Raw genomic sequence first — 27,675 nt, forward strand, 5'->3', positions numbered from 1 at the left:
AATGACATTTTATCAAGCCCAACTTGGGAGATTCGACAGAGAGTGAGAGACAACTTGCTAGAATTGAGAGAACTTTTACCAGAGACCAGAATAATTTGGTCAGACATTTTAGCGAGACTGGGGTATGCAGGGAGATGACCAAGGGTGGGGTAAAAAATGTATGCGTAACATAAATAAATATGCGCATGGGATCATGAGGAAAGAAATGGGGGAAAATGCGCATATCATCGTGCATTCTGCACAATTCACATCAGAAAGACGGGTGGCAGAAGGCAGACCACTTTATTTGTATGACTGCACGCACCCGTCGCCATTTGGGTTCGTCATATTCAGACAGACGTTGTCAAACGCACTGGTCCATTTTAATAGCAACCCACACTCGATTGTTTACCCACCAGGATCACTACGATTTGACAATTAGTCAGTCTAAGGTCACAATTGTCAAATTACCAAAAAGGGGGAGGGGGAGTGTGGCAACTTTCTGATTATAAATAATAAGAAAATTGTGTGGGATTTTTTGAGCCATTGTTGTCATAAATTAAAATAATTTATGCACATGTATATAATTCACAGTAATCTTTCATCCTTTGTTACCTTCCAGGTCATATAGACGCTTGAGGAGGAAATCTTCTGGGATAATCACCTCGGAGATCTTCAATGTATGCACCAGTAATATAGAACCTTTTGGAGGTCTCAGCCATGATATTATTCTAATTTATGTATGTTTGTGTTAACCAAGGTTTTTGAGTCTTGCGCTGAGGAAATTCGAGTGCCAGGGGGGTTTGTCTACCCTGGGACAATTTTGGTCTTATTTTAAAAATTTACATACAGATTTATAGTCTCCCGCTCCGTAATGCAAGTTCTAGGGGGATTTGTCCACCCTAGTACAAGTTGTGAGTTTATTTGAAAATTATAACGATACAGTCAGCGTCGCTGTGTCAGTGGACCTGATGGTGACGTCGCGTTCAAAAGCTAAATGAAAACACTTTACTTTGGTCGTACGCTGTTGTAAAGGGAATCCGATGGTTTCGTCGCGTTCGATTGTTTTCCTTTCACAAATTCGTGATAATATATTTTTGGGTTGGCTGAGATCAAAGGTTTAGGAACAAAGATTCCATTGATTTAAAATAAACGGTGACTCGTTTGATCGCCATCATGATGAGCAAAAGTTTTGTGTTTTTGTCCTTTTTTAGTTTCTCTGTCAAGGGGTAATAAAGTTTTAATATAGCACAGCGAAAATTAAAACTCGTTTACCCCTGGGGAGAAATGGACGGTGCCATTGTTCGTTGTGTTAGCCCAGGTCAGTCTAATGAGTTCGTGAATGGTTTTTTTGTTGTGGCGAACGGGCTGGACCCAATGGGTTATTGATTGATCGTGAGAACTTTGGCGCGAGTTTTCTGGTGCTGTGCTCATTTATGATTTGACGATCAAGCTTGTCAACATCGAAGAAATGTTCCCACCCACCACTCCCATCAACAAGTGATTGGTGAAAAATATGAAATAGATAAAGCATTGTAAATAGAGTTTAAATCCCCTTGAATAAGGAAAAATATAGAAGTAATAGGGGAAGGAAATATGAAATCTATGTTATGACTAGTAAGATGTACAAGACAAGACAGGGTTAAAATTAAAAACAATAATAAAATGGGTTATACGATAGCAGGGGCAAGCAGGCTGCATCAGCACACATGAATTGAAGTGCTATCCAAGTTTAATAAGGCATAGCAGCTTATAGGAAGAGAGAAAATGCCTCAGTGTGATTTCGGAAACTATGTAAATAGGTTGTCTCATTGTGTATATATAGAATGTAGGTTTCTGCCAAATCGGTGTAAAGTACTTTAAAGAAGGGAAACAACCCTAGAGCTGCATGCAAAATGGCAAATAATTTTTCATAATTTGTGAATTGAGTTAATATACTTGCTAACTCCAAGTTATTTATCCTATATGACATAGGTAATGGAGAGGAAACTTGCAAGATCTTCAAAATAATAAGGTCAGCAAGGATATTGGTCTTCAGAGATAAAATGTTTACAATATAGTAATATTTCCCGCATAATTATATTAGTTCTTGGGAAATGGATTTTTTGAGCCATTGTTGTCATAAATTAAAATAATTTATGCACATGTATATAATTCACAGTAATCTTTCATCCTTTGTTACCTTCCAGGTCATATAGACGCTTGAGGAGGAAATCTTCTGGGATAATCACCTCGGAGATCTTCAATGTATGCACCAGTAATATAGAACCTTTTGGAGGTCTCAGCCATGATATTATTCTAATTTATGTATGTTTGTGTTAACCAAGGTTTTTTTTTTTTTTTTTTGAGGAAATTCGAGTGCCAGGGGGGTTTGTCTACTCTGGGACAATTTTGGTCTTATTTTAAAAATTTACAAACAGATGCAGAGTCTCCCGCTCCGTAATGCAAGTTCTAGGGGGATTTGTCCACCCTAGTACAAGTTGTGAGTTTATTTGAAAATTATAACGATACAGTCAGCGTCGCTGTGTCAGTGGACCTGATGGTGACGTCGCGTTCAAAAGCTAAATGAAAACACTTTACTTTGGTCGTACGCTGGTGTAAAGAGGAATCCGATGGTTTCGTCGCGTTCGATTGTTTTCCTTTCACAAATTCGTGATAATATATTTTTGGGTTGGCTGAGATCAAAGGTTTAGGAACAAAGATTCCATTGATTTAAAATAAACGGTGACTCGTTTGATCGCCATCATGATGAGCAAAAGTTTTGTGTTTTTTGTCCTTTTTTAGTTTCTCTGTCAAGGGGTAATATATTAAATATCTCGATTATTCAACTTGTAATCACCCGTATTCAACCATGAATAACAAAGCTCTTATTTATTGCGTTCACATAGTTAACTGTACAAACATGTGCATTGTAATTATAAAATATAGAAGAGCCATTTCCAAACATGCTTTCTGCCTTCCATTAAATCTCGGAATAAACATGATAAATAGAATCGTATTAAATTATTATGTTACTGTAATGTACTTCAAGGAACAAGTTATCAGAGAATTAATATTTTATTTTATCTACCTTAAGCTACCCTCTTATGTTAAATATCGTTTAATATTCTACACATATTGTGTAATGTGTAGGTATTTAGCAGACGGATTCAAAATTCATTCCTTAGGCTGAGTTGCAAGATTTACGTAAATTTTCCTAAATTGGGGCAATGATCTGCAGAAAGAGCACCGTGTAATGAATGCCACATGAGGAGATAGTGAAACAGGTGCACTTGGTATAATTCATTACTAATTATAATATGCTTAAATTGGGTTGACCCAGTCAAAACGATAACTGATTCAGTACCAGGATGACCAGTGACATAATTAATAGACAAGAAATAATGTCATACCATGGTCATACACCATGGAATTATGGAAAATTTCGAGCCTCATAACTGCTAAATTGTTAGTCTAACGAATATAAAAGTATATATATTTAAAATATGGCAAAGACTTTGTGAATTCTTCTGTGAGGTCAAATTTGGGCCAAAAATGCTCATTTTTGGAGACAATTCCAAAAAACTGTTTTTAGCCCAATTTTTGTCCGGACAACGTAACAAAAAACTTCTTAGGTAGAAATTTATTCTATTACTTTTTGTTATAAACTAGATAAAATTATCTAGGACCCTTTTTATTTATTTTTATTTATTTTTTTTTTTTTTTTTTATTTATTTATTTATTTATTTATTTTTTTTTGGAATAAGTTGAGAAATGGGGATTTTCATTTCATACACTCAAGAGAGTACATGAAATGGCGCAAAGACAAGACTGGATGTATCAAGGACCTTACAAGATGTTACAAATATAATGCAAACGGTATGTGTTCTCATGGGAAATTTCCAAAAAGTGTAGACGCAACATTGACGAGACAACTGAACAAACAACAAACAAACAAATATTTTCATAAGGTTAAGACTCATATCATCTAAGACTCATATCATCTAAGATTCAGCGTTTCGTCTTCTTTTAATAGAACACTTAACATGCTGGGCTTTTAGTTTATTAATAATGAAAGTCATGTGCTTTATTGCATAATGCATTTAGAGCTGTTGGCGATGTATCTCCATAGTATGGAACAATAGGGCTGTGTACACCACAGGATGACCAGTGACATAATTAATAGACAAGAAATAATGTCATACACCATCGGCTCAAAATCACACACAAAAACATTTAATGTATTCTGAGACAAATACCGGATATTATACATCTTACAACTAGAATATGTGACGACAGTATTAATATAGTAATGTCAAAGAGTACTCAATACCTAATTACTTAGATAAATGATAGTCATTATTCTCTCCAAAGGATTTATATTTACTTTGAGAAATGATTTATTTAGCATATGTGACATACACACATATAGTACACACGACACTCGTACCTTTAATGCATTAACAACACGCGCACTAATACTACCAACGTTATTGAAATAAAAATATTTTCCCAAAATTACCTTTAACGTAGATTTTTAATTAAATATGCAACATTCTGATAGAGAGAACTTTAATATATTACGAAACAAAATATTGGAAAAAACGGTGGGTTTATGATACATTTGGGAGTATTTCAAAGGGTGTTTCAATAAAAGAGACAAAAAAGCAGTTACAAACCGCTACTACTAGTCTTCTCATCGTGTATGAAGCGACTTATCAGTTATTACTTACATATGAATCTGAATTTGATTTTGAGCCATTATGCATAATCATGATGTTTTATGTTGTTATGGTCCAAATTCCACTAATCTGTCGGTAAGATCCAAAGCCATGGTTCACCATGGCGTAAAAGTGTAGTTATCTAAACAAATACGAGATTAGATAAATTAGGTGACTACAAGTCACTAAACTTGTTATGCATGAGATATGGTTAATAGCAATAATTATTTCATGTATTTCTATTTTCTTTTCTTTTTTTGCAAGATGAAAATATTCACATTGTTCAATAGTGCACATCACAATGGCAGCGGTGTGGTTCGAACATGGAACCTTGCAATCATGAGTGCAACCCGGCACCGCTGTTCTGCCATGTCACCTCCCAGCAAACACATAACATTTTCAACATCATTCGCAAAAGGTTAGAAAAGGTTGCCAGAAAACGTTTAAATGTCGGGTTATATAAAGGGTATGTAAAGGGTAGAAAAGGTTTTTTGATATAAACTTACTGCAAATATTCTAACATAATGTTTTTTAAGTGCTGATAAAATATTTGAAAACATTTGTAAAATATTTTTCTAGTGTGTTTTCATACAAAACATTTAAAACGTTTTCATGACCTTTATATAACCCGACATTTAATGTTATTAAAACGTTTTAACCTTAACCAAAAATCCAAAATATAACCTGTTAAAAACATTTTGTGTTTGCTGGGACATTTCAAATAGTTTGCCCGACAAGTGATCCGTTTCGCTTGATCGTTTAACATATAAATTAGTTATAACAAACAGACTGCTAAAAATAACCCTTGTGTATAACCAGTGATAACACAACATTGTGACCGCAGATTGACTTTCAAAACAGGCAAACGTGCTAAGGATTAGAATCAATCTTTTCTTGAAATGCAAATAATGTAAAAGTACGTTTACATATTTTGTAAAAATAACCTTGTGATCTTAAAGAACCGAAAGCAAACATTATGATTTAATTAAGGACATCGCTACTTGTCTAAACCGAGCAATTGTAGCAATCAATTACAAGGATTCAATAAAAGGCTTTTCCCGCGACGTCGGTAAAAGTAACTCGGTAACATACAAACGCTGTCCCATTACCTACATAACATGAAACAAATATTATGATTTAGAATAGAAAGGGGGAGCTTACTTTATGTTCTGATTTTATATTGCTTACACTTTGAAACACAGATCGTACAATGCGGGCCTATAATAGATGGTGTATAGTAGCTGTTAAATATCTCTAAAAGTACTTACGAGTGTACACTATGAATTATTTTAAAGAGGATTACCCAAGTTTTAATAAATTTATTACATCTCAATCGCTGGTTTCAAACAAACGATATGCTTCAGCAGACAAAAATATGTCAATGTTGGGTTTCTGCATTCATCATGAATGAGGACTGTGCTTCAACTTCTTTCACTCAAGATATATAAAAGTCAGTAGGCCCTATCCAATTTTGGAAAAAATTACAAAAACAAAACATTATTTTAAAACCGTGTAGACTCTCATTCATCTGGGTATGTTGAAATTAAGATTTTAATTTAAATTTGGTCAACCAGACATACCTATTTTTGACGGACGAACCGACGTTGCGACTGAAACCTTCAGTCTTCAGCTGGGTTGTGATGCAAATGACCTTGAGTGGTACCGGACACTTCCGGTATAGATGACAATCGTCATAAAGGAGATTCAAGGACATGAAGGACATAAAAGACATGTAATGCCATAAAGGACATTCCTCGCCGATTGTCATCTATACCGGAAGTTTCCGGTACTACTCAAGGTCATTTGCATCACAACCCAGCTGAAGACTGAAGGTTTCAGTTGCAACGTCGCGTCGGGTCGTCCCTCAAAAATTTTAGTTAAATCACGAACAAAAATGTTGAGTTGCTATTACATTTTGAAGTCCTCCTGGAAATTGCACTTAGTACTAGGCAGGTTAGTGCACGGCAATGGGTGGCGACCCCCTTCCACACATACACACACACCTCACCCCTATGTGAAGTCTCGCCCCCCCCTTTCGTAACCCCGCCCTCCGGCCCACCCCCACCGTGAATGCTGACCACCCTGATATTTAAGATTTCTAGGCCTTTTTTGTATTTTTTTAGCCCATTTTTGACCATTTTTGTCGAAGTTCGCCCCTCCCTCACTTTGCCCCATTGCCCACCCTCTGGCGCATGGTTACTGAGATAACCCCTTTAAATACTTTTCAAAATAGTTTTGTTATACGCAAGATAATTCAAGGCATGTTTAAGGTTTTTGTATTTAAGCCTTAGGATACGATTTTTTTCACAAGACTCAAAGAAACGCAGGCAAGTGAGAGCATTCTTACAATTTGCCATTTTAGAGCTTTCATTTGAATCGGTAACAGGTTATTTAATTGTTTCTTGTGTTTATGATTAAACGTCACATTGCGTGTCAAGTTAGAACCAATGTCAATAATGACTGAATTATATAAATGCCTATTATGACAACCGATTGTTTTCACCTTCACATACATTCCCATTATACAATGCTCACAAAAAGTGTCGACGTTGTATTAATAAAAATGTAGAGGTACTTAAAATAAGCACTGAATAATATTATAATTATTACAAATTAATGCATCTGTATAAATTGTCTTTATAGTCTTGTGGGTTTGAGCCTGTGCATAGCGCTCTATAAATCCCGGGTATAAAAAATCCTTTCTTCTTTTTTTTGTAATGCACATCACTGATGCTATCAGTCCAAGCGGTCGGGGGCTGTAACTCGAGATCTGCAAAGAATCTGCTAAAAATAAAAATACCACTGGAAAGAGCAAATTCTACACGTCTAAATAAAAAAAAAAGAATTGTTGCAATTGCTCACAGCAAACTAAAGTTATACTCATTTGAATACAACCACCCTTTTTTGTAGCTGCACACGGCTGATTGATTTTCATCCATTTCAATTTCGACGAATCAGCAAAGTGCTAACAGGATTTATTGTTGAAAAGACAACTTTTGCTTTTTAATTAATATTCAACAAAGTCCATGACGGTACAATAGTTAGTAGGCATACCAATTCAATTCTTTACGAACGATCCGGCAGAAGCTTGATTGGGGAATGTTGGGTAAAGGATTGAGCTGATCTTTGGTCTTGCTGTAACGCATGTCTAACTCTAGCAATGTTCACTTGTGATCTAGCAGTTCGTGGTCTGTCTGAAGCTCCCGGCTGTCTGTTCTTTAGTGTCCCATGCACATTGCGCTTGTTCACATCCTTATATACTGCTCCTTTTTACATGAAACCCGGTTAGCTGTAGGATATTGGAGACGAAAGAGACTCTTAGTGGGACTCTTAGTTTCATGATACTTCGTCGACAGAAACATGCGCTCCCGTGCGGTAAATTGTTGTGCCATGTTGTCATTTGGCCCGTTTTATTATAATGTAGTGTAATGAGATATTGAAAAGAGCGCTTTAACATGTAGGAATTATTGATCGAAACCACACCTGCCACAGAACTTTATTTGCATTTGAATATCGCGCCTTACCAATCAATATAATAGGTAGGCCCCTACTTGGGAAGTGAAACCATGTGCAGCTACAAAATTGGGTGGTTGTATTCAAATGAGTATAACTTGAGTTTGCTGTGAGCAATTGCAACAATTCTTTATTTAGACGTGTAGCATTCGCTCTTTCCAGTGGTATTTTCATTTTTAGCAGATTCCTTATAGATCTCGAGTTACAGCCCCTCAAACATGAGTTTACTTCTTTTTGACTCAGCCTGTGTTGTACTGGTTATTGTACTCAACAATAGTCAATATAGTTCCATTTTTATTTGGGTTCAAACTTGTTTACGAACTTTCAAGCCATGCAAAATGTGATTCGTATCATTATATAAATAATACATTTTAATGCGCTATCAAAAACAGTGCTCTAATTTGATTAGCTATGTAAAGAAACAGATAAGTAAACCTCCCTCCGTAACAATTTGAATGTGAGTCAAATAATTGGGTTACAATAATGCAATGTGACTGTTGATCCAGAAAAACGTCAACATCATGAACATTGAGGGAACAGAAACATGTTTGTATATAAATGTTACCTTAAAGAAGTGTTTGGAAATAGATCGTAAAACTGCCTCGATTGATAAGACTAGCACACTTTTGCCTATTGCCTATATATACTACGAATTTGGATTTGCTCTTAATAGCTACTCAAATTCGTAGTAAGTGTTGCTATGTGTCCCTTCTTTTTAACGATTGTTACCAATGCAGCAACATACTAGAACTGTCAAAAATTTTTACCATCAAAAACGATTTTAGTATAGATTTAAATACCAGCATTTTGTTCTGTTCGTGATCCCCTTTATCTGTATTTTCATTTTTCATTCGCATAATTATATCCTGTCAGGCAGCAAAATAGCATGACAATCAATCTTCCCAATAAAAAAAATCATCTTTTAATTTTATTTGGAAGAAATATTATGAATTATTTATTTTTGAGAATCAACACGACCGGGTTATGCAGCCTCTTTACACCTGCACTGTTATTTTGAATACTTTTACAAAACCGATAAATCAAAGACAGGTAATTTATATTCATTACAATCCAAATCTCTTTCCTATTGCAAACTAATTGTACATTTATTTAAAAAATCGAACTCGTTAATGTCACATTGTAATATTTCCTGTATTATTCGATACCAGAAAAATTGGGTCATTGATTTATGTGACTTGTCCCAAATATAAAAATGGCAAATGAGTTTGACGTACCTTCACATAAATTCGCATAAATACACCTAAATAAACAAATATTGCCAAATTGCTATGCAACATTGAAAGCATCTTAATATTTTAATGCTCTAAACAATATTATGTTGAAAGCAATGTTTATGTCAAATGATGCAAAATGGGTTAATTAATTGAATGCGAATTGCTTACAATACACGCATTCATTATCATTAATTTCATGTGGCTTCAATAGCTGATAATACAATAGCTTTCACATGTTTCAATCCTTTTAACATAATGTGTAGATATGTGTTATCAATGGCAACACGTAGAGGATACCCAGTAAATTTGAGCCAACACTTTAGTTTAAAGTCTTTTCAATTGTAAATAATCATTTGAAATTTTAAAACTTGCTCAAGTGGAAAGAATTCATGTCAAGTTATACATACCTTGCTAGAGTTTCTCATGTCATCAGAATTGTTATGCGTATTAAAGGCCCATTCAAAGGATTGTAAAAATCAGCTGTTAAACACTACTTGGAAAATGACCTGTCTCCGACGTACATTTATTGAGTAAAAAGATCGAAGTTAAATTTTGGGCTCTACTGAGGACTACATTTGAAAAATGCTCCGGTTTTAAATTTGTGTCAAACTTGTGTCAAATTGTTCCTTTGGCAAAACTAAATCAACATTAGAATACTTGCATTGTTTTTAATTTTTTAATAATTTAAAAGGTTAAAAGGGCTTAATGGGCTTTGACTTTTACTCTGTTACCCAGGTAACAGGGTAACAAAACACCTTAGATGTGGTAACTGTTCTTTGTTTTAAAATGTTTTGCAAGCAGGACAATCTGAGACCAACTTTTTGATTTTTCGATTTTTGTTCCTTGTGAAACCCAAAATTTGACATCTGACCTTTTTACTATAAGACAAAAACTGTACATTTTGAAATCTTATGATATGAGAAATATATTGGTGTGACTTCAACCGGATTTCACCAACTTTTAAACTTAATTCTTGCATAAGCGGCCATTTTGGATTTATGCAAATTAATCACTGTTAGAATTGCCGGGACTTTGAGTCTTTTGAGTGTGAGTAATGGATGCATGTAAAATGGTGAGCTGTGGTGAGTGATTGCATAATGATTAAGAAAAGACAATTATTTTCTTTAGCAACAAAAACTAAAATGACATGGATAACGCTGAAACATCTTCATACAAATAACGACAATGAACAAGTAGGTCGAGTAAGAAATCTTAATTTAGCATCACATGTTTGCAAACTCTTATCCATTGTATTTTGAATTGGAAACTCTTATCCATTGTATTTTGAATAATATCGTGTCTGAGTTTTTAATCACATTATTAATGTTTATCATAAAAACATTTCGCAGCATATAATATAGCTGTATTTAAGTCTTATTTTGATTTCCTATTGTCACGTGAATGCAACCTTGGCAACATTTTGAAAGCGAAGATCCAATTTATTAACACATCTAGCAGTATTGTATTACTGGCGATGAGCAGACTCTGTATTAAAAGCTATCAAAGTGGTATCAGAAACATAACCATCCAAATATTAAGAAAAACTTTCTTAGAGAACATGAAAAATGTTTGAACTAATCATAATCTGCTGATTGAGCGAAAACAACGAAAATGTAACGCCACTCGCGATGTTTTTACAGACGAAGTGAAGGAGATTCGAGGTTCCACCGGCCTACTTGTTAACTTCTTATGTATTATGTTTCCTGGCTAGCAAAAAGCTGTCAAAACAACAACATTTCTAAAGCTTGACGTTCCTGGTGGAACAGCAATATCACTGCCAGGAGCCAAGGGATTTTCGGCGTCTATAGTTATAAAAGGTCGTCTATACTGCATACAGTCCTACTTCATGTGTGGGGTGGGTGTGTGGGGGGGGGGCAATTTATTTTCTATTAATTTTTATATATATGACAAATTATAGTAGCTAAACGATACATACACCCACTGACCCCACACATTCAAAAATGTTCAGGTACAAAGTACTTTCGCATAGAAGTTTCATCACGTCTCCATGCTTGCAAATCATCATGATAAACACTAGCTAACACTGGCCACAAGTATTATAACATCACTGAAAAAAGAAGAATTCGAACCGTAAGTTGATCATTCATCCAATCACCTGTCGAGTTCACATTATGTAGGCTACTACTAGGTAGCAAATATGTTGTTTGCGTGAATAAGTAAAATCAGACTAATCAATAGAATGGACGCTCTCCACTGTGTTCACATGCGCGTAGTCCAGTGCTAATACGTTTGAACGCAAAGACGAAGAAACGTAAGTCCACAATGTGTCCAGTTGCCTTTACAATGGTTGCCAAATGATTTAGATCACAAAATGGTGGTCATGGTGGTGAGAAAATGATTCAAGGATGTGTCAAGTTGAAGAACTTACCAGTCGATTTTGAAGACAAATGTTCTTTATCTGTTTATGCAGTATCAGTAACCACATGATCTTATTTTTGCAATTGAAATGTCTGAGTTCTTCAAACCTTGTAAGACGCCGACCATCTTTGACTATGGATGGCGGAAACCTTCAAAATACGCCTAAGAATACGCCTAAGAATACGCCTAACCTTAGACGTCTAAGATGCAATCTTAGACGTCTAAGATGCAATCTTAGACGTCTAAGATGCATTCTTAGGCGTCTAAGATGTAATCTTAGGCGTCTAAGAAATTCGCGGTAGACTTAAATCAACGAATCACAGGACTAGAAATCCCAAACAACCAATCATCTTAGGCGTATCCAATTATTGACCAATGAAATCTTAGACGCCTAAGATTTTACACGCCTAAGAATTCTTACACGTCTAAGATTGACCATTTGACCGTGACTAGTGATGGATGGTATCAAAACGTACAACGGACGCTGTGCGTTAGAGAATATTTCGAACAATGGCTGGGTGGTGTGTTTTTAATAAACTCCTTTTCTCTCCATAGCCACCCGCGTCAATCCCAAAGAGAAAGGGGTGATGGGGTGGGAGGGTACATGTTCTCCCACCTTTCGACACAATGGCCCATTGTTTTGTTCTTTTCAGCCACTTTTTGACAACTCAGGCGGAACAATGTATTTTTACATAATAGGCTTTTTTTCATTTGAACATAATCTAGCAGTTGATGTTGTTGTTGCAAACTGATAAAACTTTAATTTGTTTTAAATATTTTGTTTTTCTGATGACTTGCAGTTAATGTAAGATTTCTATTTGTGTGGCTATAGTGTAAATGATGATGATAATGATGATGATGATGATGGTGTTGTTGTTGCTGTTGTTGTTGTTGTTGATGGTGATGATGATGATGATGATGATGATGATGATGATGATGATGATGATGATGATGGATAATACAAATGATGTCAGATGATTATTAGAGTCGTGGTGGTGATGATGATGGCAGTGATGAGGGATTAAATTTAGTATGAAATTGTCACCCCCCCCCGCACCCACCCAGTCAATGTTGTTTTGATACTAAGATAGGAACGGACTAGTATTGGCTCCAACATTGATTGGGGGAGGGGGTTGCAAGCAATATGAAACATTAATGTTTGCCACTCATGTTACTTGTAATGTTTAAACAAAGAGCACGTGTCTATGGTGTCACCCTGCTCACTTTTCATGTATGTTTTTTCTTAACACGTATGCTATGACTGAGCCAAAATACACAGTTAAGAGACCTCGATACCTCCATTCAACAAGAAAGTTAAGCTGACGGTGTAGGGTATGATGCGTTTATATCCAATACGTTCAGAGGTCAAGTTATTACTGCACACACATTATAAGGTCAACCAACTATGTCTTTATAATTCGAACAGCGTGTGACATATTTTCACCAAGGCCCCCGGGCCAAGGCCAAATCGTCTTTTATAATTGAAGAGATCAGATATGCATAATTTCAGTCTGCAAAGTGCAAGAAGACAAGAGGTCAAATTTTCTATGTTAAAAATAGAATCATGGAGGTATATAAATATATGCTAGGCATGTTTGTTCCTCTTTGTTGTTTGTGTATTAATTTTCATCATCATCATAATCATCATCATCATCATCATCATCATCATATCATCATCGTCGTCGTCGTCGTCGTCACCGTCATCATGCTCATCAACATTAATACCTGACTACTACTACTAGCCACACCAAAACAGCACACCAAACCAACGAAAATAAAATCAAACCAATTAATCAATTTTGCTGCAAGTCCTCAGAGAAAATCACATTGGTGATACCGTCCATCACTAAAATATCAATCTTAGACGTGTAAGAATTCTTAGGCGTGTAAAATCTTAGGCGTCTAAGATTTCATTGGTCAATAATTGAATACGCCTAAGATGATTGGTTGTTTGGGATTTCCGGTCCTGTGATTCGTTGATTTAAGTCTACCGCGAATTTCTTAGACGCCTAAGAGTGCATCTTAGACGCCTAAGAATGCATCTTAGACGTCTAAGATTGCATCTTAGACGTCTAAGGTTAGGCGTATTCTTAGGCGTATTCTTAGGCGTATTTTGAAGGTTTCCGCCATCCATATTTGACTGTCATTTTCGTCTATACAATTCTTCGGTGCGACCTTCCGTAACCATTTTCCTGATGTCTTACCAAAAACCAATTAGCGACCATCTGAAGGCATCTGGACATTTTGGAAACATTTCGTTTTCGTCTCCGCGTTCAAACGGATTTCATTTGTTCCGCCATTGTAAGCACTGGAATACGCGTATGATGTCAACACTGGGACACCTTCCATATCATTTATTAAAATAGCATAACCTTAATTATTTCATGCAGGGAACATTGTCTTTTGGCCAGTATGAGTAGAAAAACGCTAGCCAATTAGCCCGGGCCAATTAGCACCCCTGCAATATTAATACATGTACTAGTACGTAATGTGAAATCGACAGCATACCATATTGGATGAATGTTCAGCTTACAGTATACCGAATTTTTCTGTTTCAGAGATATTGCAATACTTTTCGCCAACTTTATAGTTTAATACTCAACATTGCACAATCTTCGAAGCTCAATATAATGACTGCACTTTCTTCGAGTCATGTAGCAATTTATAATCTAAATCATTTAATATCATTTCATTTCTCCCAGGAGTTTGCATTGTAAATGGAGTGCGTAACCTCTGCATTGTGTATGAATAAAATGTCAGTAACACTTCATGTCCTTGAAAAAGCTGCAAATCTAAAAACAATCGTTTAACAAATGAAAGTAGCTTATGATTCACAATGTTATTTTTAAACCTGAAAAGGATGCACAATGTGTTAAAAGTGTTCACTCATTTCATAATTATAATATAAATATGCACAATATCCATGTTTATGTTTCCATTAGCTTCTTCAATAAAACAACACAAAAATCCAAAAATTAAAGACGTAAAGAAGACGATTTTCGATTAGCACAATACAGAACACATTGAGACAAACAAACGTTCATTTCGCTCTCTTCCCAAACATAATCGTCAATATTGTATACAAGTCGGAACGAAATTTCCACAAACGTCACAATTTACCTATGTGTGATAAAAATCATTGTTTATCGACAACCGTGAATGTTTACCGTGTTTACAGTGTAATCATCAACGTATCACTTTCAGTATTATCGTTCTGTCATCAATATTTTCCTTCGAGTCTCAGATCGTAGCGTCCCCAATATTGATCAATCAACTTGATCGTGTATGGGCCGCATTATCATTATATTCGCTGCTTGACACTCATACAAGTTGATAAGAAGAAAGTAATTATTATCATGGTTGCATTCAATATCAAAGCAAAGGTTACTTTGTATTCTTTTTCATGGGCGGAAGATTTTTGGATAGTTCTGACAATCATTGAGAAGCTAATGACAGTTACAAGAAGACACAAGCATCATTTTATTTTAGTTTGTAAATCGCTCAAATAGCAACAATGCTTCACTGATTTTTCTGCATATTGCCCAAGGGTCATCTTTCAATACTCACTTAACCACATAATTATAGCGTCATTTTTGTGAACTTCCTTTATCGATATATCCAAAAGCAAATCAAGTGGAAGTTGCTGTGACAGTTTTATCTTTTACATTTTTGTAAATAAATTATTTCGCTACCAGACACACAATTGACAAGTAACGACATTATCATGCTTGTTGTCATATCAACGAAAGTCTTTGAATTTTTGTTTTTGCGCAGAAGATTTTTTGGATGATTTTCTAACAATTAACAGTAAAGATGACAGGCACCTGTCAACCGTACCTCGAAATGAAATGCTATTCAATTGCAAATACAGTAAGCCAAAGAATTAAGGTACCAGTTATGTTCACCCCTGTATATCCTAAATAAAGACAAATATGTCAAAATTAAAACAAGCAGTCAATACCTGTAATCTTTAGCTCTGATGTAAGACCTTATTTGTTGAAATTGGGTGAGAATTAAAGAAACGGTGATCTAAAAACCTAATAAAGAAACGAAATCAAAAGTTGCACTTTTGTGTTCTAATCAATGAAAGCACGACCCTAGTTTTAACGTGCTAATCAATGGAAGCCCAGCGCTAGTTCTCTTGTTCACGAACGCTTTGTGTACAAATCAATAGGGCATTTAATGCAGCAAACTACAACTTTTAAATTGGCATCTTCCTTGGGTTTTGGGATCGCCGTGTCTTTATTTCTTGAACAAGTCAACGAATGAGGTCTTAAATTCGAATTAAAAGATGCAGCTATTGGCTGCTGGTTCCAATTATGACATATCTGTCTTTGTTTAGGATATACAGGAGGTAACACAACTGGTACCTTAATTTTTTGGCTTACTGTAGATATGAAGGTAAATCACAATTATACACACAAGGTTGAGCAAACAAAACAAAACAATAGTTGCAGTCTATGGGAAAAAAGTTGTATGAACATCCAACATCAATATTGATTGCCTTTCTTAAGATTTCCAGCCACTTTTAAATCAAAACTTCGTTATATATGTAGTTAGAGGATGGAATGACATGATGGTACATGGTGGTAGCTATGGTAGATTGGTAGAACAAGCTGTATCAAAATGAGTGGTAACCATCCGTTTTCATTGATAATGGATGTGTCTGACACATCAAATTCAACATAGGATTTAAATCATTAAATTAATTGTATAACAAGTCGTGAACTATACATTCTGAATACATTTGAAGAGTATTTAATGTTGTAGAGGCAGGCTTTTCAATAAATGTCACAATTGATAGATATTTATTATTTTGATACAACCTGTAAAAGGTTGTCTTATTGTCTAGCAGTGAATACACATCTAATTACGTTGTATCTCAAGTTAATAGTTTTTTAAAAATGCAACAAACAGATGAATTATGAGAATGAGTTACTCACATTGTTACTCGTCCATATATCATGAACAACAAGTTGGCCCGAATCTATGAGAGTTCAATTTATTTTACAACAAGGTTTAGTGTATCTTTAAGCTTAAGATAGTGCTACACATCACCCTCTGATACTTAATCAAGATATGATTTATTTTAATTACAGTCAGACCAGAATGGATTGCAATAATATTATACATAACATATCAATGGGTATCTCATTGCACCCTCTGTAAAACTCCACAATATTTTATATTTTAGCCTTGTCAATTTTTAGATCTTTAAGACCAAAGTTTCCTGATCAGATTTAATTACCAACAAATAATTAAATTGTACATTGTAGTTCAACACATTGCTCTGCTTCCAACGCATTTTACAGATTTGTAATACAATAGCCCGTTTTTGAATAATGGCCATTATTTAAGGGGGGTTAGTTACTTTTTGAGATGTTTATAATATATGTATGTAATACAATACAATACTCGTAAAGTGGTTGCTGTTTCCGACGGTCTTCATTAACTGTAAGTACTAAGCGAGTAGGGTCTACAAGAGTTATTGATCTAGAAGAGTTATTGAAAAGACTACCGTAAGACTAAGTAATAAGAATCACACTCGTTATTTAGTTAAATGGCTAAAACTGGACATTTATGAATGCTCTCATCCCACTTACTTTAAACAATGGAAATTGTCTACCTGTAGACACGCGCGTTGCATTGTGGGATGTTGTAACTTTACACTCTCTTTATCTGCTATAAACTCAATGACAAAGTTGAAAACTAAATCCGCGTAATATGATTGCCAACGGAAATATTAACAAGTCAGAAAGATGTTATTTGTCCCACGAGGTTTAAATTGAATAATCCGATAAATAAAAAGTCAGTTATAAGAGTGCGCGTATTTGGAGAGCGAATCTAGACACTCTATAGTGTCAAAACCATACACTATGCGACTGGAATATTTGCATTGCATAGTTAATATAGCCAATTACACACTAATTACCATTCTCGCCTAGCATTTCACTTATAGTGTCCAATATGTATTGAATTAATTGCGTTGGCAGTTCAATGAGTTTATTTACTAATGTTCCTATGCTTATGTAATATTGAAAACGGCAAATATTATGCATGAAATGATGTCAATTATGTGCAAGCCTTTTAGGTACATTTTTCCTTTTGAGACGATCGAGGAGATGGTGCCGGCTCAATGCAGCGTGACAGATTAATTGTCTCTCGTTGTGCTTATAATTGACGTTGAAGTTGAGAGAAAAGTTGTCATTCTTTGTCATTCAAGTTTATATAAGTTGGTGAAATAAGGTGTAATTAACAAGGTTAGGCAGGTTTTAGTCGGAATAAATATAAACAAATATAACAACTTTTTACTCATGCCTAAAAGTAAATCGTCAGACAACACGATGAAATGCTTTGGAGGGACTACCATCTGACGATTGCCTTTTAGGCATAAACTCAGAGTAACGACTACCACCAATTCTGGAAGGTTTGCTCTTTGAATTTTTATACATCCGATATACATACTGACTCTGGGATAGACTTTGGCTGTGTTGACACCATGGAATGTATATATTCATTCACGTTCCCAAGAGATGGTAGTCCCTCCAAAGCATTTCATCGTATCGTTTGACGATTCCTTTTAGGCATGAAACTCAAAGTAACGACTACCTATTCAGGCAGAACTTTAGTCCTAACTACATACATTATATCTCAACTACTTGCCACTCAATATCCCGCTTATTTCAGTCTACAGGGTGTCCCAGAAAAAATTACCGGGCAAATGAATTTGGACGTAAGTCGAAAAATAGACATCAGAATCCAAAAATCTAAACATCAGCGTGTAGCCCATCTTATTCTGCTTCTTATACGCCAATTTGACTGGAATCAGTTGACTGATCGCGAAGAAATGAGCGATTACATAACGCATGTATCAATTCACTTCATTCCAAGTTTGAAAGAAAGATCATTCAACACAATGTGTGCGCACTAGTGGTTAAACTATCAATGGGCTTCATATTTTGTTCTATGAAATCCTTTTCGTTCTTTTTAAACAACCTGTTTCTTGCAAAACATTTAATTAGGTTTTGTTCAAATTTGAAAACCTGCACGGTTTTGAAAATGAAAGCTTGCATGTAAGATGATGCTCAGTATTATTTTGTAAATATCTTTTTTTGTTAATGTTGATATAAATGTTGCATAAAGAATTACTACATAAAGAATTCCAGCTGGCTTTAATATTTCTCACACACATTAATGTTTTCGGAATATTTCCAAGGAATTGTAATGCAAAGTTTAAATCTTTTAAAACTTTAACATTAATGTTGCGTGGTATCAAAAATAACACGTAAAGCTGTTAGCACTTGATCATTGTCAGTTTTGGCTCAAATGTTCTTTGTAAAGTATATTTGGACAACCTAAAGAATTAAAGTTGGAGAGCTTCCAATTGCAGAAATCAAAGTTTTCTCGGACAAATTGTTATTCATCGTTAGTGAAAGCATGAATGACATGACACCGAGGGGTTTTAATAGATATTGTGGACTAAATTTAATAAGATACACAAACTTTAGGAAGTGGTGAGCGAGTATAAAAATAGCGCCGGTTTATCAAACTTGGAATGAAGTGCATTTATGCACGCTTTATGCAATCGTTCATTTCTTCGGAACCAGTCAACTGAATCAAATAAAATTTTCGTATGTGATGCACAACAAAATAGGCTATGCGCTACATTTTAAATTGTTTGATTCTGATGTCTATTTCTCGACTTACGTTCAATTTTATTCACTCGGTAATTTTTTCTGGGACACCCTGTATTCTTGCAAAAAATAAATAGAGTGTTTTAGTTGGCTTTCGTCCTTATTGTAATTTGATAACAAGTTTTTGTTCAAGACACAAGTTTTCATTTTTTTTTTTTTTTTCATTTGGAGAGGGCCACTTTTGCCATTTCAACAGAAATGATTGCTCTCACGTTGTCTATTAAGTGTTTTTAACTCTCAAGGAGTTTACCTGTACGTTAAGATAAAAATATCAACGTTTATCGGCAAGAATATACGAGATCCCATTAAATGTCTCCACGTCTCCGAGCCATCATTATTTAGTTCACAAATTGCTGGATTAATTCAACATTTCAAATTGATTCAGTTTTCAGCGATAGAGTTAATCATCTGTATCTGTGACTCGGGCATGATTTGGGTATTTCATGTTCCCTGGAGTAATTCTTAAGTTGATTAGCAAGACACATTGGAAGAGTAAGTCGCGGCTGCCAGCAATATTTGTGATAACATTATTTTGATATGTGAAGGAATGTTTCAGTCGGATGATGAAATGCCTAGTCACGTAACTCACGTATCAAAAGGTGTATCTGCACATGAAAACGAGATTTTTTGTTTCATTAAAGATTTTGCTACCACAAAATGCTTATATTTGATAAATCTGCGTAAACAAGAATATCTCAGCCAGTGAATCACAAAATTATGGACATTCGAAGATTTCTAGGAATATTAATTTAAAAACCCGCAGATGCTCTGACGCGAAATTTGGTCGAATTCCAAAAACGGTTTAGAACTCCAGGCGTATGTTTATCATGTTTATCTAGAAAAAGTTGGAACTTGTTATTTTTGACAACATGTTTCACCTTTTAATCGGATAAACCAACGTTGCCACTGGAACCTTGTTAATCAACGGAGATTATGTCCTCTTGGTGCAAGAGTTTACTCCTGACCACTGGTAATACGATTAATTGGATGTCCTAACATGATGCTCACTGACAAGCAGTGATAGGGAAGCAATGCTGAGTGCTGACAAATGAATGTGCCATCGAAATGTTGATCATATCACACGTTGTAAAATTATTCTACCAATTATTATTTCAAAATGTAAATTTTCCGAATTGTTATGGAATCTCTGCGAAATGCTCAGATAAAACAATCGGAAATAACGACAATAATTAGTTCCACGTAACACAATAGGGCAAAGAAAAGGGCATGCTATGAACTGGATCCTTTAGCACCTCTCTTATTCCCATCAATCAAGGTGGAGAATATGAATAATCAATGGTTATTCATCAGCTAATAACAATGAAGTTCTCATCAAAATATTTAAGCTTTTTGTATTTCATTTGGTCTTACTAGCCCTGCGGGGCTCTAAAATTTGATCTACACTACAAGCAAGTTTCCACGCTCGTCGCTGTCGCTGCCTGGCGCTTGTTTTGACAACAACCAAGACGACAATTTATTGTTGCCAGTATTTATATCATGAAGAGTTTCTCAGCAGAACAATTCCTAATCTAATACTTTTCAATACATTTTGTTATTAAATAAATTGTGTCATCGATATGAAAATACATCTGAAGTAATGGTAAGTGCGATGTCAACATCTATGTATACAAATAACAAAGTTTAATTCTTTCTGTGTTTTTTTGCATTTCTCCTCTGCAGGTTCTTTTACTGTGGTCCCTTCCTCGGGCACGCTTCCGAAATTCAACGATTATTTCCGATCTTTGACGCCACTCAACAGTGACAACCCTTGGCTTCCTGAATTCCTACAGCATTACACCAATTGTACCTTTACAGACATCTCTGCATCAAGACCAGATTGTAACGCCCCGGGACTCATTGCGGGGTTAGATTCGGATGAATCGTCGCATGAAACACTTGTAATAGATAGTGTCTTGACATTTGCATATGCTCTCGATAGCATGCTCCGTGACCTTTGCCCTAATGGTACCACAGGATTATGTCCTGCAATCGAGTCAAACGGCACTGAACTTTTACTAGAATATTTGTTGGCGACGTCGTTTATGAGTCCTGCCAATGGAAATGTTAGTTTTTTAGCAAATGGTGATTCACCAGGACGTTATTCGATCAAAAACTTTCAACAAATTGGTGAAAATAATTACACATTTGTAACTGTTGGAAAATGGGATGAAAGTGAAAATAGTGAAACTGTTATCAAAGAAGACGTCCCATGGTACTTATATGATGAGCACCCCAGGATAACCTGACGGGGATACCCAAATCGGTATGCAGTGATCCATGTGGCATTGGTGAAAGACGGAATGTGAACCCTGATAATCCGTGTTGCTGGACCTGTACGAAGTGCAGCGATTATGAAATTGTGATAAATAATGGTACAGAATGTCAAACATGTCTGGAACCCGAAAATGAAATATATGGCTGGCCTAATGAAAACTATACTGAGTGTGTGCCCATTAATCCAGAATTCCGAGTCCAAGAAGAGGCTTGGGCTATTGCCATCATTTGTTTTGCAACATTTGGTATAGTGGTAACATTGTTTATTATTGGCCTATACGTCCATAACCAGGAGACTCCACTTATCAAGGCTTCAAGCAGAGAACTGTCCTATATTATATTTGCTGGTAAGTTTAATTTGTAAATCATGCGTTCAGATGAATCCACATTTTAATTCTCAATTTTGTCAAATGCCTACAAATAAACCGAAACAAACGTTATGCGTTGCCTTCACAGACCAACATTTGACCAATCAACAACAACACCAAAAAGAACAGGAAAAGTATTTGTTTATTTCAATTGAATGTGCATGTTTGGGTGAAGCCAAATATTGATAATTCGGCACTAGATTGCACATTTTTATTACTTTCATTTTGTTTTCAAAATTTATAAAAGTACATGTAGATTATTAGCTCTATCAGAGATTTAGCAAAAGTGTGGCGCATTGTAAAAAAAATGAGTTTTAGCAAGATACCCTGAGATACAAAAGTCTACTGTATGCTTTAAATATGACATGCCATTGGGGATGATACAAAAATTACAAACTCAAATGTTTCCATGCTGGTCTAGGACATTTGAAAGTGACAGAGAATTGTTACTTTGATCACAATAATATATACGGAGGGAGGAACTCATGTGTTGCTTATTCAAGTTTATCAACATTCCCTTAATAACACACTATGTTTGAATTCTGAATATTTTGTGCTTTTAAGTTGTTTTGGAGAGACGTTTCTTCACGTTTAGCAAATTGACGTATGAAACGATAATTATGTTATTCTTTTCTTACCTAAATTCTATTTTCATTAGTCTTTCATTGTTGCCACTTTTCTACTTTATACTTTTTCTGAAACAATTACAGTGAACCTTAGGCTAACTAAAATTATCATTCAGCACTTTGTTCACATTATACTCCCCTTAATTAATGTTTTATTTGACTAAATTCGTTCTGCAATTATCTGTAATCGGGAATAAGCAAATAGTGCGTGTTGTTAATCACAACATCAAGTTTCGCATAATTTTCGATTTTCAATCAAATGTTCTGGTTCAATATTCCATCTAAACATTTAATCCTTTCTCAGTACAAATTTGTCTGAAGTGTGTTTTCTCTGCCGTATTACTTATCTGGCGGTTACATAGAAGTATTGTTTTGATTGATATGACTTTGCTAAATCCTAGAGTTTCTTAGTTATTATACAGGGTATCTAACTATGAAATGCTTGAATCCAATTAGTCTCGGTCCCAGCCAGATTTGTGCTCCTTCGTCACTAACAGAGGAACACAAACCGGCTGGGACCGAGACAAGAATCCAATGTAAGCGCAACTATGTGCGATGTATTCATCATAACACAACTATCACACAAGGTACATTTCAATCCCATGTATTGGCAAATGATAGGCCAAAATGCTTGAGGAAAGACGAGCCAACATCGAGAGACTATCGAGTGCCTTTTCCTGCTTAATCCCATACGACATACTTCTTCTGGCAAGCGCGTTAAGGTGTATTTCTGTTCGCCTCGTTTTATATTTAAAGGATGCTTCTTTAGATACGACTGTGTGTCAAGTACCATTTGCTATACTGTAATGCTTAAGTTGTCAAGTTGCTGGTTTCAGTATGGCGACTACATTTTAAACGGAGCACGCGGTAGTGCTTAAAAAACAACAATTACAATTCAGTATTTTATTTAGTTTGGGCTTGTAACACAATATAAAATAAATGTGACAAACTGAAATTCAAAGTACAAAGGCAAAATGTATTTTGAGATTTTGAGGGATATGTGAATGTTGCCTAAAATGCAAAGTATGCCGCAGACAGCACACATAATCGCTAAATATAAAACATTTCTGCAGCTTATAATTTCTATTATTTGAAATTGAATACGTGACTTGCGCTCCAAATCTTAATTTTAACTGAATTAGATAATTCATTGATATGAAGCTTTATAACAGGGTAGTCTTTGTGGGGGTGGGAAAGTTAAACCCCTCAAATAACCAACTTTATAAACCAAGGTTTTATTTCAAATTTCAAGGCTGGACTTTGACAGCTACTCGTTTGTAATTGAAAGTTGTCAAGTATCGGTCAAGTTGCAACACAATTGTTACTTGCTGCAAATAACCTTCTCTCAGATTTGCATGTAAGTAAACGTAATTAATGCAAGTTCAAATTAAGCCGCCAAATAGAAATGACTATACTAGTATAACCCTAGTAGTCGCAGGAGGGGCGGTGCACCTCTGAGGTTTTTCATCCAGGACAAAAACACGTTTGTGTTTACGACCAAACGACTTGAGCTAATCGTAGATCCATTCCGTGGGTCGACCATCGAAAACGACAATGTACTTATTTTGGTATCATAACAGTATAACCCTAGTACTCGCAGAAGGGGTTGTACCACCACTGATGTTTTTCATCCGGGTTTAGGACAAAACACGTTGGTGTTTACGCCCAAACGACGTCAGCTAATCCATTTAGATCCATTCCGTGGTTCGACCATCAAAAACGACAATGTACTAATTTTGGTATCACTGGATAGAGAAGGTCCACAGACATATGACCTTTAATACAGAAATTGGAGGGTTGCAACAACCATCTTTTCGGTGTTTGCATTCCAAAAACGGCTCAGTAGGACAAGTATTAAATGATGGCGTAAAACTATTACTAGTATTAACGCGTAAGGCATCAATTATGCTCCTCTTTTTTTCAAAACGCAGTAAATCAACATCATTAATTGTCATAATACCCTCATCTACAAATAATCCAGTTTCCATTTCTTATATTTCTTTCAATTACTTAACCTTAAACAAACTAACAACATACACCATAATCTTTTATTAACGATATCTATATTCTTCTAATTTTATTTAATATTCTCTCTTAATACACCATTATGTTTACTTATTATTCTCTTGTTTCAGGTATTATGATGTCATACATCACGGCATTACTCTTCGGTGTATCTCCAAGTACCGGAGTCTGTGTAATGCGTCGCCTCGGCCAGCCAATTGCTACATCTCTTATTTACGTTTCCTTGGCAACAAAGACAGTTCGTCTTTTCAGGATCTTCCGGGCTAGCATGAAGACAGCAAGGAGGCCTAAGTTTATAAGCTCAACCTTTCAAGTAGTTGTTACTCTAGCCATAACAGGAATACCGGTAAATCTAGGGCTACTCACATTACTATAAAGATAAATAGAATAAGTGTAGTAGTAACAGAAAAATATAGGGGTGGTGCTTAACGCATTTGGACGTGGGCTATATAGTTACCATTAAAGATGGATTTTTCATACTCCATGTTATAAACTAGTATAGAATATATTTGCAACTTCTAGACGAAAGAGAATAGATTTTCCGTATTCTTGATGCGTAGAACAGATATAAATGCATCACAAACAAAGTACTACATACAATTATCAATTTGATTAACAAGCGTAATAGATATTGTTTCCAAATGCCCGGACATGACTGCTGTATGTGGCGCGATGGTTTGGTACGACTTGTTAACAGTATGACATAATTTTACCTCTCACCCTGAATTACCGACTGCTTTCTTTTAGTTTGTTATGGATGTGAATAGTGCTAACTATTATAATAGCTCTAACTATATATGAAGCAGACTACTAGTAGGCAGAATCCGCTAATAGTTTACCTTGTCGTAGTGCAGTATGGAAAATCGCAGCATATATCGCTACACAAAAACACACTAAAAACGTCGGACTATTATCATGCTAACCTTCACATAGACAAGAACAGACTTATGTACAAATAGCTTACCTATCTACGCTGGTTGTCCCCTTAACTAATACTTGTACCTATAAAATTAACTGGATTGATAAAATGAATGATGCAACTAATATCGGAGCCAGGGATAAAAATATGCTAGTTTGTGTCTTACGTCTCAAGTTTGCCTTGTAAGGTACCGTACATTTTCGCCATATTCTGCGACTCCTTTTCTCCGATGAAAGCACAGATGCATCAACTTTCCTTTTACGAGCGTCTAACCAATTGGGGCGGTGGGCGTTGAACGTCATACGCAAAATAGTATTCTTATTTCTGTCTCCAATTATAGTTTTAAAAACTATATTCTTAACACATTTGTCCAATGGTTCTACTTCTGTACTCTTTATTATTTCAGATCTTTTGGACAACAATCTTTATGATACTTGAGCCGCCACAAGTCAAGATACAAAGCCCACAAGAAAACACCAGAAATCTACAGCTTACTTGCAATCTAAGTGACGCAGAAACTATCGGCATTATGGTATGGAACATCGTTATCGTCTCTATATGCTGTATATTTGCTTTTCTCACGAGGAAACTGCCAGAAAATTACAACGAAACACGCTTCATCGCATTTTGCGCGTTTTGTACGTTTATTGTTTTCATGACGTTTTCGCCGATCTATTTTACGGCGCGTGAGGCGTATTACCAGGCGAGTTACTCCTCCCTTGGTTTAATCGTCAATGCATCTGTAACATTAGTCTGTCTATACATAGTCAAACTCTATGCAATATATTTTGTTGATTTGGATGAGATGAATATTTTTACACAAACTAGGATGAGAGCCAATACGGGTCGACTTTCTATGGCTGTCACACAAGAAATGACGGATGCGTATGGCAATGCAAATGCAGGTTTCACCCCTGAACCGGATGATGCCGTCCGTAACGCTACGAACAGTTCTTCCGGGGTACCTTCCAGTCCCCTACTCATCAACAAGAACCTATTCCGGAGAAAACAGTAGCAAAAAGAAACACTCAAAGCTCCTCAAAATCGATCTCGCGCTAGCTCAAATACAAGTGTTAGCAGCAGAAAGTCGGTCAGGAGCACTGGTAGTGTTATTGATAGATTTCGCGTATCCAATAAAGTTGACGTGTGCGACAAAGATTCAGGACAGGGTGATTGCGATGATGAGTCGCCGCCTACAGAGCACAAAAATGTGCCTACTGATGAGAATTTGAACAAAAAAGTATATGGGAATGGAAAAGTTACTATGGTTGAAGCGCACATTGAGAGAGACTAGCATAGGGTTACATGAATGTGTTAAGTTTGTAGATAACTGTTTGTTCGGTATCTAATTATTTTGTTGTACACTTCACAAGACCTTTCGGACACTAGATGTGTTCCTTGCATTCATGCACAACATTCAGGACATTAGAGAAATCAGAAGAAAAACGTGCCAGTCATCAAATTTCAAAACCCGTCTATCATTGTCCATATGGAGTCAGCATACTCCGATCAGAATCGCGATTGTGTGTACCTATAATTCGATCCACTTGGAAGACTTTCGCTCTACATGTTGAAGACAACAATTAACGCAAACTTGTCATAAATTGTGTTGCCGGATTTATTTTCTGGGCCTGACAACATACCTGATTCTTCAAAGGAGAACAAAATAACCACAAAAGAAAAATTCTTTCTGCGAGTAAATACTTGTTGTTGCTCCTTCTCTGATTCTGGTCGGAAAATGGAAGTACGAGAGTATGAATAGTCAAGTTGCAGCAACCCTGTTCTTGACTATCTATAGAATAAGCTGATGTGCTTTCGTTCGTCATAGCTTAAGGAATGATAAGGTACGATGAATACGATGCTCTCTATCGTTTAGAGATTGTACTCTCTATCTGGTGGATATGGATTTGGAGTCAAATAGAAGCGCCTGGTATACAACTTATTGAGTGGTATGTGTGCCGTA

General features: G+C 35.7%; 1 protein-coding gene across 1 annotated transcript in view; it reads left to right on the forward strand.

Annotated features, from left to right (window-relative positions):
- The window catches only part of LOC140157604 (metabotropic glutamate receptor 2-like), a 114,288-nt gene extending 87,561 nt beyond the window's left edge, over positions 1–26,727 (forward strand). Inside the window, 4 exon segments of the mRNA XM_072180844.1 lie at positions 21,181–21,723; positions 21,726–22,121; positions 24,904–25,139; positions 26,119–26,727. Of these exon segments, the coding sequence (XP_072036945.1) occupies positions 21,181–21,723; positions 21,726–22,121; positions 24,904–25,139; positions 26,119–26,727 (1,784 nt within the window).
- The last annotated feature ends 948 nt before the right edge of the window (positions 26,728–27,675 follow it).

This window comes from Amphiura filiformis, chromosome 7 (assembly GCF_039555335.1).
Source record: "Amphiura filiformis chromosome 7, Afil_fr2py, whole genome shotgun sequence".
Lineage (NCBI taxonomy): Eukaryota > Metazoa > Echinodermata > Ophiuroidea > Amphilepidida > Amphiuridae > Amphiura > Amphiura filiformis.